The sequence below is a fragment of the Poecile atricapillus genome, chromosome 5 (assembly GCF_030490865.1).
Source record: "Poecile atricapillus isolate bPoeAtr1 chromosome 5, bPoeAtr1.hap1, whole genome shotgun sequence".
Classification (NCBI taxonomy): Eukaryota; Metazoa; Chordata; class Aves; order Passeriformes; family Paridae; genus Poecile; species Poecile atricapillus.
Window position 1 is genome coordinate 23,359,090 of NC_081253.1, and position 14,416 is coordinate 23,373,505.

Genomic DNA, 14,416 nt, shown 5'->3' on the forward strand with positions numbered 1-14,416 from the left:
TCTCTTGCATGACTACAGAAGCATCCAGACATGGTTTTGAGAAGGCAGCTTTGTTGAACTGAGACTGCTGTGCTTTCCAAGTGCTTGTGACAAAGGGCAGTCACCTCCATAGATTCTACTTCTTCTTCTCCTCCTCCATGATGACGGAATAACAAAAAAAACGTGTACACCAGCTTACATTTACTTCCTAACTCAACTTCTGGGAACTATGATCTCTAGCTTTTTCTTATCCCAGGAAGGCGTAACAGTAGGTGGAACAGGATCTCCCCTCAGGACTAAACAGAAGGAACATTACCAGCTCTAGAGCACAACCAAACCTTGCACAAAAAAAAAAAAGCATTATCAAACTTTGCTGCTTGCAGACAGAACTGAGCAAAGAAGTAAATACTGTATCATTAAAAAATGCTTATTTCAGGATCAAGTCAGAATTGTGAAGACCTAGATTAAACCAAATACAATTTTAAATTGCCTATATACAAGAGAGAATAATGTAGGCTAGACAGAGGAACGCAAGTGAAGTGCACAATGTTAAAACACCTTAACCTTTCATCAAGCATAGCTCCTACTGAGGGAAGAGTCACAAATCTGGCGTAGTTAGAAAAACAACAAAAATCTGCCAAGAATGAGACACAGGTTAAAAATAAGTTGGTTCATCAATTTATGAATTATATGTATTAAAAAAGGTTTTACAAAGGTTCTAATAACTACTTAAACTTCTGTAGATTCCCGAAGAAAGGGAAAAGCTTGCAACATATTCTAAAGCTCTTATCTAAAAATCATCTTGAATGTTTAGGGTGCTTCATATACATTTTTCAAGTGCATTTTAACCTTAATCATTAAATAAGCACATAGAGAAAATTAGCATTGAGAGACAGCAATTTTACATATCTGGGGTGGGGGGGGGGGGGGTGAGCAAACAAAAAAAACCTTATGAAATATAAAAAGGTGACAATTAATATAATAATTTTATGTCATAAATGACAAATGTTTTCTGAAATACGACAACAAAATAATTCCAAAATGCTGTCAGCAATGTCAGGAGTTAGGTCATTCAGGATAACTTTCTTCTATTTGCATCTCCCTAGGATACCCACCACAAACTGCATTTTTGTTGGGGGGTATTGTTTTGGATTTTGTTTGTCTTTATCTCCAAAGAACACCTTAGCAGAAGCTATCAGCTTTGACAGAACACCAAAATTCTGGCACTGAACCATAAATTGACCATTACCATAAAAAGAACTGCTAAATGAGAAACTATGTGCTCAGTATAAAACTAATTTCATGCTTTCAAAAGCACACAGTGGCTTCTAGCAAGATAGTGGCCCTGGGACTTGCAAAGACAGATTGGCTAATACAAATGGTGTGTGCTCCTGATGCAGTCTGCTTAGCCAAGCTTTACATGTACTGGCAGTAAATGGAAATTCTCGAATCTTCTGTCAAACAAATACACACTTATCTATAACTTTGGAGCTGAAAGCTATAAAACAGCTGCCTCATAAATATATTTAGCAGGAAAAAGCATGAGCTGTCCTAGTTCCTCAGAAGAAAAAAAAAACCAAACCCACAGCAGTCTTTACATAGTAAGCACAGACATTTCTATAGCAAGCACAAAAAAAAATCCAATAAGTATTTTTCAATATATTTCTTTGTTTTATTAAAAAAATTATTATCAGCATACTCAAGTATAATCATAGGAGGTCTCACCTCACCAACTCAAATATTCATGTAACAGCAGTGCTTAATAAGTAACTCAGCTGAACTAATTTTTTATGTTCTGCTATAGGTGAAATTCTCAACAAAACCCCCTTTTAAAAACACACAAGTACAAAGTCTGTTTAGCTTACGATAATACTTTCAAGCTTAAAGATTTACTACCTGAACTTCATGGGCTACCTTTAGTAGACTATCTGTTCCCTTAAATAAAACTTGGTGCACTAAATCTCAAATTTAACTGGTTAGGGAGAAGCGACAGTAATTTTATATCCTTCTCAAAGAAAGCTGTCAATGCAAATGAATTACTGGAAGCTGTCCTGGGCATGACAGATCATAACTTTTAATACTAACAATGACAGACATATGCAATATGTCAAATCCAGTATACAATTTATTTCATTCTTTACTTTTTTAGTTTGTCTGGAGAATCCGACAGCTCTTCTGTTACACACATCATTGTAACTATGCTTTGAGATTTAACAAGCCAGAAAGCAAGCTCTGGTAAGAGGTATTTATTCACACTGCTAATAAGCTTCTTTCTACAACAATAACACAGCATCACTGACATTCAAAAAACATTTAAAATGCATAGGAAGTCACCTACTGGAAAGATGCCCTCTGCAAACAGCAAGCAAGGAAAGGGAGCTTGCCACATATTTAGTTACTTTTAATACTGAAATAAGAGAAGAAAAAGATGCATTATATGCCTTGCTGTTTTTATTATCCTTTCCACTGGAATAACTAAAACAGAAATGCACTGCACACAGAAATAATGCCAAACATGTAAGCATCCACTCAATGTCGTAGCACAAAGCAATTCAGTGAAGTTTAATAATAAAAAAACCAGACTCACCTCTACTGGGAAGCCCACTCCACATTATGGCAATAGTATTTAAGCAGGTTAAACAGCAACCAAGTTACATAAACAAAACTTCCAGTATGTGACCAATATGATCTACGGTGCTACAGAGTGTTGGCTCCAGCCCCAGTCATCTGTGTGACAGTTCGCTGCTACACCAGAGCAGCCTCAAACCTTCCCAGATGCCGGCTTATTGCACTGCTCATTGAAAATCCTTCACACGCTGGCAACATTTTAGGGAAGGACAAGCACACTCTGAGTCATTTGTAAAGAAAGCAAAGCAATTTCAGTTCTGTATCTTCATGCCTACCGAAACACAGAGCACTGTCAAAGTAGAAGTCTGCCTGAATTTATGCTGAGAATCAGGCAACCCAAGCCTTCATTATCAATGCATGGAATCAGCTACAGAGATCAAATTCAAACAAACCATAAAAAATAAAAGGATATGATTATGAAAGGCTCTACAGCTTCAGCTCCAAACCACACAGAACGAGGAATCATCTATCTAGACTGTGTAAATGTTAAAAATAGCTCTGTCTTTTCTACAACAAACGCAAGACAGAGGAGAATCAGCAGACTGTATTGTGATGAGGTTCATTATTGGGGGGAAAAAAAAATCCTGCAATAAAAATTAATGATTCCTTACAGCTTTTCTAAATAAGATTAATTAAAAATTATGCAAATGAAATAAGTATTTTTTTAAACTATGTAACAGACAAAGTCTGTTACATATTAAGACCCAGGATATCTATTAAAAAGAATAATAAATATTTAGGTGAAAATACTGAGAATACTGACCCAACAAAGACCTGTACAGTCTAGCAGATTAAGTATTTGTACCAAAAACTGAAAAGAAAAAACAACCAAAAAAACACAAAACAAAAAGCACAAAAAAACCCCCAAAAAACCCACCAAAAGCATGACATTACACGACCAGTGTCTTCATCCTTCTAAACCAACAGTAATTTTAAATTACTTACTATGAAAAATCTCCATGGCTTATTAAATTTATGCTACTCCTACTCCCACACAGACTTCTCGCAATGTACATCTTTATGTCTTTTCAGGTACTTCAATGGGTTTTCTTTCCCCAGAAAGGTAACAGAGCATATGTTGCTGTGCATACTCACACTGAGATTCACAGCATTAGATGTAATCATAACTAGGCTTTCAAGAAATGGAAAGACATGGGAGTTTTTCATTATATTACCTGTACAGTTATCTGCTGGGTCATGTAAGAGAAATTTTGACAGGATCTGATCCCAGATGAGAAAAATTGCTATGCAGAGAAGATACCAGTTTTTCTTTTACAAGGTAAAAATAATGAACAAACCTGACTTCATTATTTTATTTTTTCCAGTAGTTTTAATACAGAAATCATGGTTAGAAATGCACATGAATAAAAATGCCTGAATTTATAGATCCCTTTTCATCTCAGCTGTCTATACTTCTGAACAGTGGATCACATCCTTCAGTGAGACAGTGAAGAAATCCTTAAAGAAACTGAACTCAAATGATTTAAGCAACTCTCCAGGCCATGCCCGAAGTGGTTAAATGACTAGGGATATGCTCCCAATTGAGGCAGAAGTGGTGTCACCACTCCTGTAGCCATTCTCAGCTTGAAACCAAGGCTGGTGAGCGTATTCTTGGTCCTAGACTCTAGAACATCTGATTTTCTGATGTCTGAAATGCTGATTTTTTACCACTGCCTATCTGCCCATGAAGAGAGGTTAAAATGTCCAGGAAGGCATTTTGCCACAAGAGAATATACAAGACTACAAGAATATATCTATGCAAAGTAGTGACAAAGGGTGCCACATGTACTGTCCAATTTTGTTTTGAAATCCTTCCACATTCCATCCGAAGGACCTCCCCCTATAAATCACTTTTTTCCATAATAGCTACATACTCTGTTTGTTTGACTAACGTCATTCATGTGTTCCCCACCGCAAAGAGAATGGAGCCTAAAGATGAATAATTGGTCTGATAACCTTTACCAACTTCAAAAGACTTATTGTTTTTAATTTGCCACTAGGGAATTTTTAAATGTTTTGCTCTGATGCAACTTATCAATTACTTTTAAACAAATGACCTCAACAAAATAATTTCCCCTTTTTTTTCCTGAAGACTAACCATGAGCGCACATATCATCTACTTAATATTTTTATTAGTTTCACTAGTACTTTCACAGTGCAGCTACTCAAACAACAGAAAATTATAGATACAGTGTGTAGCTATTGGTAAATAAGAAACAAACTTTAATGTCAGTTCTGGGCCATATATTAACTCTTCTCATCAACATTTTGGCAGGAGTACCAAGTGACCAAAATTAATACAACAAATCTGCTTAATTTCAGAGCAGCTAATTAAAATCCTGATGGATCCCTTCTATGTTTCTGTGAAAGAAAAACAGCAATTGCTTATCATAAGTACATTTCATATTATAAGAAAAATGTTACCTACCATTATGTCTTAAGTAAATGGTGGAAGAGACTCAAATGATGCAAAGAATATGGTACCATCTACCAAATGCAATCTTGTCCAAGAGACCATCAAATAAGAAAAAAGTCAACGTACCCTGTAGGGAGAAGGGAAATACTAAGAGCTTCTCAAGAGCTCACTAAGCTAAGTCTCATTAGGGGCACATAACTCTTTTTGTTATTATTTCTTTTTTGCTTTTTAGCAAGTCTAGTTTTTTTACAAACAGAAAAATGGATTCCACCTAGAGTAGGACAGCAAAGCATGGAGCAACTTCCCTCTCACAAGGGGACAGAGAGGGGAAGTCCTGTGGAGTCGCTCTGCTTTGTGCCCCTACAGAAGCAGCTTTCTTGAAACTGCTTTCTAAAAGGTCAGGCTTCAGGCAGCAGACATGGAAGGCAGAACAAGTGCTGACCTTCTACTGGTCTAAAAAAGGTTTTGGTCCAACACAAAAAAAGAGTAAGCTCACAGTGCTCTCTACAGACTTATGCACTAATTCTATACCTATGCATGCATACATTTAGTGGAACTCCGGTCACAAACTTTTTCAAGATACTTTTGGTTGCTGCTTTGCATTCCTATGAGTACTTGCTAGAATAATTCATAAAGATCTTCTGCAATAAAAATTGGATTATCTTTGTCCTTTTTTAGATTAATGAAAGATAAACATTGAGACTGAATTGAGAACCTAGACCAAGAAGTTTAAAGTAAGCAAACGCTCTGTTCTCCATTAGGCTGGCACAAAGCAGTCTTAGATGGCAACTCAGCTACCTGTCAGAAAGCCAGCCTTGGCCCATATAAAGATTAAAACCTACATACAAAGACCTGTATTTAGGATTAGCTTCTTCTAACAAAAAACAAGGAAAAACTCCAATGAAATCAGAGCAATACACTGCAAATTTATTCTGCTGTAACCAACCGTCATTTAATCCTGTACTGATCTGGTCATCTGGCAAACAAATTTCATTCACAGTTTAATTAAAAAAAAAAAAAAAAAAAAAAAAAAAAGAAAAAAAGTCTTGTTCTCAAGCATGAGGCCAGAATTGGGAATGTAGATTTAAGGCTATCTGGAATATTATCCATATACTTTCTCAATGTCTATCAATAGTCTGTTTAATTTTTTGTCTTAAGATACTATTCACACTTGCTATCTCTCTATCTTTTTTGAAAACTAATATGCAAGTTAGCTATATAATCTACAGATCCTATCAAGAATAATCTGAGCTCTTTAAGTGTAAGCCTTCCTGCCTCTGTTGACTTGATAGGTTGCCTAGACTTACAAATTTATATGGCACTGCACAAAGAGACAAAGAAGCTCCAATCTCTGGTGCCAAAAGTGGAAGAAGCCCTGCCTTGTCCACACTCCCTTGTTCCTCTCCCATGCCCAAAACTGCTGTTTTATCTTCTTTCCACTACCACTAGTAGGCCCTTTTTGTGACCTGATTAAAGTCACAAACACAACACAAGTCTAGTCATTTATATATTTATTTTGTTATATTAACAAATCCCTGGCTGTCATTGCTGTGAACCAGATCACAAAACCGAGTGATTACAATACCTCGGTAAATCAACCTGTGACTATTTCCTCAGTACTGCACTGTTAACACAGTAACTTGTAGCACTGCTCCTTGCACAGTCATGGTATAAGGTCCTACAGCATTTCCAAAACTGTCCTGCAAGGTCAGAGATTTCAAGAACAAAAAGGCAGAGGTGCTACCAGAATACACTCCATCCTGACATGCCAATCGCACCTCCCACCAAACCTACAGGAAGATCACATGGGCATTAATGAGTGCCCTAAAGCACGTGTGCTCTTTGAAACAGCCCAGGACCCAGGGAAGAAGGATTCTCCTTTGCCCAGTCTTAAATCTGGCCACTTTCTGTAACAAAAATGAAACTTCCCTACACGTTTCCAGACATCTGTAAAATCTGGACTTGGACAGGCGTTTCTAATACACTTCCTTAGAACCACACCTACCGTTCCCATGTTATCATGGGGGCAAAGGAGAGAACCAGGAGACTCACCAGGAGATACCACCCCATGGAGAAAGCAGTAAGAATTCGTGGCGCAAAACCGGTGTCACCTCCGAAGAAGCCATGGAAGGAGCACAAGGCAGCCGTGCACGGACTGCCCCAGCCAGGTAGGAGCGAGCAGCCCGCGGTTCTCCCTCCCAGCCCCGGGATTCCGGCGGCGCGGCTCCGGCACGGCCCGGGCTGCAGCGCCATCGCGTGGGAGCCGAGCGGCCCGGCCCCGCTCCGCAGCATCGCCCGCCCGTGCCCAGCGCCCCAGCCATTCATTAACTCATGGCTGGCTGCCAGCACGGGGGCAGCGAGCCCGCTTTAATTAGCGCTGCCCCAAGCTCGTGCCGTCCGCTCGCCAGCGGTCACGGCCCCTGAGAGCAGCGCTGCTCAGCCCGTGCTCTCAGCGGGCCCGGGTGGATCTCAGGCCCCTGAGAGCAGCGCTGCTGAGCCCGTGCTCTCAGCGGGCCCGGGTGGATCTCAGGTACCCAGAGCAGCGCTGCTCAGCCCGTGCTCTCAGCGGGCCCGGGTGTGTCTCAGGTACCCAGAGCAGCGCTGCTCAGCCCGTGCTCTCAGCGGGCCCGGGTGTGTCTCAGGTACCCAGAGCAGCGCTGCTCAGCCCGTGCTCTCAGCCGGCCCGGGTGGATCAGCAGGGATTTGCTCCAGCTGCAAGCTCCAGCAAGGCCCGCTCACTGAAAAGCTTTAACCAAGCTCACTCCAAAATATATCTTCCCCAAGGCTGCAGGAAACCACCCTTTCTTTTCCTCTTTCTTCATAGGAAATACAGGAAATCATTTCCACCTTGAGGTGCGAAGGCAAGCACACACTTTCTGACTTTCCCGAGAGTTCATTTATGTCCTGACAGCAGCCTGTCCCTACGTCCTGTTTGCCTGGCACAAGGGCACAGGGATGGCCCTGGGAGTGGCAGCACTGAAACTGCAGCCTGAGACACGGTGGGCATGGTTGGGAATGAACAAGCATTAACATAAGCAATAGTGAAAGGCTCTAACACCGTGTGCAATTTATTTCCAAGTAGAATACCCTTTTTTTTTCCCAGTTTTCAACACCGATGTAAAGAAAAGGAGGAGTTCGATGGGTGGATCAAACCACCAAAGTCGCCTAATATAACCCATTAATTTCTTGATTGTGGCAATATAATGAAAAGCAGCTCTTAACTCTTTATTTTATATTAAATGTTACTTTCTAGGAAGTAATTTAAATTGCAGGTAGAGGTACAATAACAAAAGAGTTTGTAAATATCAATAACTGGTGAGGCAAGATAAACTAGAAATAGAGTAAATTTTTTTGGAAAAGTATGTTGCTAATTATATTTTAAATCCTATGGCAATTGCACCTTTACTCTAAATACAAAGAAGTAACTTTAAAGTAATCTCTAAAATTATATTTAGACTTTAAATATATAAAAGCCCCTTCATCTATACAATTAAAGGTATTCTTTCCAGGACCTGGAATCCCACGTATCAAATCTTAATAAACACTCCAACAGTCTAACAAACATTACCAGCAAGTTAAGAGCAAAAAATTGAGCTTATAGTTGTAAAACATAGTGGAAGTCAAAAATTAAAAGGATATTTTTCTAACAACTGAAGGCCACCTGTCACAGAGAGGAGTGCAAAACAGAATGAATATGAAAATATGTCTCATCTCCATTTATAAGTCCACCAAGTGTCAGGGAGAACTGGAGTCAGTGATCCATCAATTCTGTCACACAGAATCAAGACAGTTCTGGCAGGTCTCTAATCCTGGTTTCTGAAGTGTCAAGGAAAATTTACCATCACGTATATTTTACAGTCACCTCATTTTCCAGTGGGAATATTATTGATTTCACATTTGTCTTTTGAACACAAAAGAGGACAACTCCAGCCTGACACTGGCAGGAACTTTCCTGAGGAAAAAAAAAAAAGTTTTTGCAGGAAGTTTCCTGAGGAGTGCTGAACTTTTCTCTAGGTGCTTTATTAGAAGGGTGCAGATATAACAGTGGAGTGTGAGAGGGGCTATTTGCTTCCTATGCATGTGGAATAAAGTCTATTCAGTGGTGAGGTGAGATTAATATAATTGCTCTCTCACCATCTGCACAATTAGTTCTGTTTATAATGTTAGCTGAAGAAATGGGAAAGGAAGACTTCCATTAAAAGAGGTAATAACACTCCAGAGGATGTGGATTAAAACTGAGCCTGGATAATGTCAATTTATAAGAAAATTAATTTCTAGTTATTTTGGAAAACTTTCTTTGAGAACTACATCTCAGTAAATCTTGTTCTCCCACTGTTTAGTTCTTAAACAGTATATTAAATTGTTTATGTAACCACAGTAATAATAAATTATCTATTGTAAGGCATTTCTTTCTTTTAAATGCTATAAATACAATATCCCTCAGCTATGAAAAAAGAATGCTTATTTCAACATGCATTTGATAGACCAGCATAACTAATGCACAGCTAGTAACTAATGTATAGTCTAGTATAGTGATTGGTGAACAAAGTACAAAGAAACATGAATTTTAACTCCCAAGCTATGCAGTAACCCCAAAGCATGTGCTCCAGCAAACATATTCAGAGCATCAGAGCATTCTTTGAGTAATGGTGCCAGAGCATCAGCTGTGATCCCCAGGAATAACAGCAAAGGCTGTTGATGAAGGGGTTCAGATAATAAAAAGCAACAAAAATAGAAAATGGTTTTTTTATGTTTGCATTGTAGATCCAGACACAGAGGAATCTTAAATCATGTCTCACAGATATTCAATTATTTTAAGAATGCACACAATTAAGTAATCTAGTTGTTCAATATTCAATTGAAATTTAATCTTTTGAATCACAGGCCTCACACAAGTGATACTCTCACACTACTTAGTTCCAAATCAAACAAAACAGTACCACAGACTTCAAAACAAGTCAAATTCAGTTAACAAGAAAAAAAAATCAGAAAAAAGAGAAAGCTAAACCCTTCAATGAAATTGGACTGTTTCTATACAAAACGAAATAAAAGAAACCAAAGCCAGCGTCTTAATGTAGCAAATGAAATCAAATGTTACAATTAAGAAAACTTCTTGTGTGAAGATCCAAGATGTGTTAGATTTTTCTCAAGTAGCTATGAACTAAGTGTAACACTGAAATAAAAAAGAAACACCCCCTGCCCCAAGAAAAACAGAAAAGGATATTATGCTTTGTATCTTTATATTTTGCTTGCTAAATGCATTTTGCCCAAGCATTCTAGACTTTTGCCTATTAAGCAAAAAGTCTTATTTTCAAATACTTCTAACTTAGAGGTCTTTTCCAACCTAGACTGATTCTATGAATGAGAGTAACTAAAACCCAGAGGGCTGAAAGCAGAAGGAATGAAAGAACCAGGGCTGTAAATTCCAGCTCTCCTCCTCCATCATTCCACTACTAGATTTCATTTAAAGGTTTCTCCTGTACACGTAAGCATCCCTCCAGAACTTTCTTTTTGGAACAAAAGCAGATGACAAAATACATAAGTATTTGGATCCACAAGAGTTGCTTTTAAATAGACCATATCTCAAGGTCCAACGCATAATGGAATATTGCCTGGAACAGGTGAATACTGCCTCAATACCACTTGGCTTCACAGGAAAATAAATGCACCAGTAATTCTGAACATGGCAAAATATTATTAACTACTAGTATTATTCTATATTAAGCTTAATGGTTATATTGGGTGGAGAAGGTACAGCTTAAAAGCTTACTCAGAATTCTTGACCAAAATCCAGCATCTCAAACTAAATATGTACCTGTGCTTGTACTTGCAAACAAAGTGCCAGGAGCTGTATTTGTAGGGAGTTTTCCATTATTTAGCTGCTTCACTCTTTTTAAGTGAGATTTCCCATTGTAGTGAACTTGAGCTTGGGCTGCAGAGTTCAGCTGTATATTGCACACCTCACAGAAGGAAAACAGTATCTTCTTTTTTTCTTTGCTTAATTGATAATCCTGTCGTTCATTCTTCAGTCCTTTTTCTTCAAAGACCCGTAGAACAGCTGGTTGATTCATAATCCCATCTTCAATGATGTGGTCAGGACTTAATGGACGCTTCATACCTACAAAGAAAAGGAAGAGAGACAAAATTGTTACTAGATAGCAACGAATCCTTCCTATTAAAACTGTGTTTTGTTTTTTAAAATGCCATAATGGATGACCCAGCGACCAGTTCTAACAAATAAGGTTCCAAACTGTAGAGGCATTCCTTAATACAGAAATAAATGCATTTGTGACACACCACAGAGCTCAGAAATAATAAGTTGGCAATGTATCAGAGTCTGTGCACAGCAACTTGCAACAACTCATTATTTTGTTCTGCAAGCTCTCTATTTTAAAGCAGATTTATTATTGCATCTGTAGCAGAGGTTAAGATTGTTTTCAAATACATTTCCTCTGCCTTACGAAACACTGGCTCCAGAGCTTTTTACTTTCCAATGACCATAGCAGTGCCCACTGCTTCCAATTCAACAAAAAGGATGCCAACAAGAAATGTTATGGAAACACTGACAGCAGACAGTTCAAATGAGAAAAGAAAGACAGCAGACTGTTCAAATGAGACTAATGAAGCCTTTCCACTTTTACATACATCCAAATCTTCAGCTTCATACAAAGACTGTATCTTATCTATATTAGTCCATCATTGCCTTCACAACTCAAACCATTGTACAGACAAAAGTCAGCTAGACATTAGTCTTACACAAACTACACAAAATCATGGCAAATGAAAGTCCCTGAACAGCAAGTCTGAAACATTAACTTGCCCTAGAGAATAAAAACCTCTTCATCAAGCTGCACAAAGAACAGTTTTTTATATATAGGGGGAAATTCTGTATTTCATTTAAGGTACGGTGCTAAACCAGCAGAGGAGAAATGGGGGGGGGGGAGTCTAGGGTAACTCAGATAGAAAATAACTCTGTTTTCTTAGCTACACAATTTGATGTTTATTCTTTTCCTCCACCACCCAAATATTGTGGATGGCCAAAGGCTGACTCAGAGAGCTGTGCACAAAAGCAGTTCTTTCCCAGCTAGAGTGCACCTATGTTCAGGTTTCAAAAGCAAAAGACTTCAAACACAAAGTACCTTTTCCAGCCTGGGAACCAGAGCAGCACAAAACTTCATGTACACATACCAGTCTGTTAGGCAGAAGCACTGAGAGACACAAACATTGAAACCAAAAGTGGCAGCAATCCTCCCCAGAAGAGTGCAGCATTCACAAGTGACACCACAGTACCCCTCTCATAATCCAGTTAAGTTTATTAAAAAGAGAAAGTCTGTTCTCTTCTCAGGCACAGAGGTGTACACAGAAAAAGCTTCAGAAATAGTCATTTATATGGTAGGATAGAGTATTTCATCCCATTCCCAACTCTAACCCATGCTTAACATTTTAGTATTTGTACAGATTCCTTCTCAGGTTCAATTCACTGATCAAGTATATCAAGTAAATAGACTTTATGTCTTTTTTTTCTTATAGCTGACAGTTCTGTCATCAAACAATATTAACAGTACATTAGGGTATAAGTCACAAAATAAAAATAATTATTAAAAATAATTGTAGCATACAGGTACCTAATTAATTTAAAAACAAAATACTGGTGATCCTGAAAACCTAGGCTAGAGACTGTCACACTAAATCATTTAAGTGTAAGTATCATATTTCAAGGCCAGCAACCAAGATCCTCGACTCAGCTAAGATAACATTTTCATCTGAAAATTTAATTTGCTTAGAGCTTCAGTATTTGTTATTTTTCAATGTATTTTAATAAATAACCTCCCCTATCCCCTTTGTTTTCGGTAAATTTTTATTTCAACATCACTGTTGTAGCTTTTGTTCTCTGAAGTAGAAGGTTCTGAAACAAAAATTATTTTACAAGTTGTACATACAAATCATTACAGAATAATAAAACATGCTACAGTTTAAAAATCCTGGCCTGTCTAAAATCTCATACATTTGGTTGCAGACAGAAAATAATCCAATATATAATTCAGCAATTATTTCAATCACCTGTAAGATATTAATGGAGCTCAGTTGGTTTGTTGCTCCTCTGAAGGAGGAACAGGAAGCTGTGTGGACCAGAACGGGAGAACTGATGGAGCTGCCTGTAAGAGCACCAACGCCTTCCCAAGGAGGGTTATTTTGGAAAGCACCAGGCTGGTACTGCATTAGCACATCAGCACTGTAGCAAAACAAATACTTTTGGTGAAGTCTGAGACTGCTCAGTTATGGGCCAAAGCAGGGTACATGGGGAAAATCAGAACATTTGCCTCAAAAACGCAGTCCTGAGATCCCCAAAAGTGTTTATAAATATGGACGCACCCAGTAAGAACAATTGAGAGCAGCAAGGAGTCACACCCTGCACCCTTAGGCATCCTAGCTGCCAGTCTAGAAAGAAAACTAACCTTCAAACAAATAAATAAATCACTGCCAAGGTACACTTTTAACAAAAAAAAAAAAAAAACTAAAAATTTAGTTCTCCTACAAAGTTGCATACACAGGACAAATGGGTCCTTGAAGCAATCTCTTGCTACTAATTTAAGAGTTAAAAAACCCAAGCTGAAATTTTAAAACAACCTTTGTTGCTTTAAGCTCTGCGTCTAAATTAAAAGGTGGCCTGATTACAAGAAGCAATGACCTCCCAACAACTGATGGGAGCAGCAGATCCAAACCACTTCTGAGAAAATGCCTACGTTGAGCATAGGAGAGCTTGCAGCAGCATACTCTGCCCTGTCCAGCCCTGTAGAGAACCTGTACATGCAGCCAGAGACAGGACCATGCCAAGCCTCAGAAGTCTGCTTGTTCCTTACAGAAATCCCAGCCCTCATCCTCCTGGGATTTGGAGATTGAACATTTGGTAAAGCAAATCACTTCACTTGTGTTTGAAAAGCTTAATTTAGTCTCTTCTAGAGGAGTTTTTAAAATGAAAATGTCAATGGCAAACATGCACTGAGACTTTAAAGTATGGCTATTTTTCACACAGTGACACAGATTTTACTGTAAATTAGCATATCTTGTGGCATATGGATTTGTTTAAAAACTAAAAAAGTTTTTACATGCAAGGAAAGTTTCCATTGTTTTCAAAATTTCATCTCCTTCCTATCTTCTTTAAAGTTCAGGTTGGTAAAACACACCTTTGAGATGTCCTGGTTCTAGAACATACAGCACAAGTACAATTCTGCATTGAGTCAGTGTTAAGAATATCACCATGAATGAGGTTTATCTTGTACAAGCTAAACCTTCTTTAGAAGGCTATCTGAATGCTTTGGACTTTTATGAAAGAAACATGTACATACACATTAGATTGTAACAGGAAAAAAAAAAAAAAACAACACCTCCAAA

The 14,416-nt window shown here is 38.3% G+C and overlaps 1 protein-coding gene across 9 annotated transcripts in view; it reads right to left on the reverse strand.

Annotated features, from left to right (window-relative positions):
• Positions 1–14,416, reverse strand: part of ZNF385B (zinc finger protein 385B) — a 150,225-nt gene that overhangs the window by 110,198 nt on the left and 25,611 nt on the right. For 2 of the 9 annotated variants that reach the window (XM_058840369.1, XM_058840366.1), the window contains exons 1-2: positions 7,076–7,210; positions 5,036–5,150 (exon numbers count right to left, since the gene is read on the reverse strand). In XM_058840369.1, coding sequence (XP_058696352.1) covers positions 5,036–5,038 — 3 coding nt within the window. In that variant the 5' untranslated portion in view covers positions 5,039–5,150; positions 7,076–7,210. Of the gene's footprint in view, positions 1–2,317; positions 2,387–2,566; positions 3,048–5,035; positions 5,151–7,075; positions 7,214–10,838; positions 11,155–14,416 lie in introns of those variants that run through there. The other 7 variants (XM_058840370.1, XM_058840365.1, XM_058840364.1 and 4 more) reach the window with 6 other exon arrangements.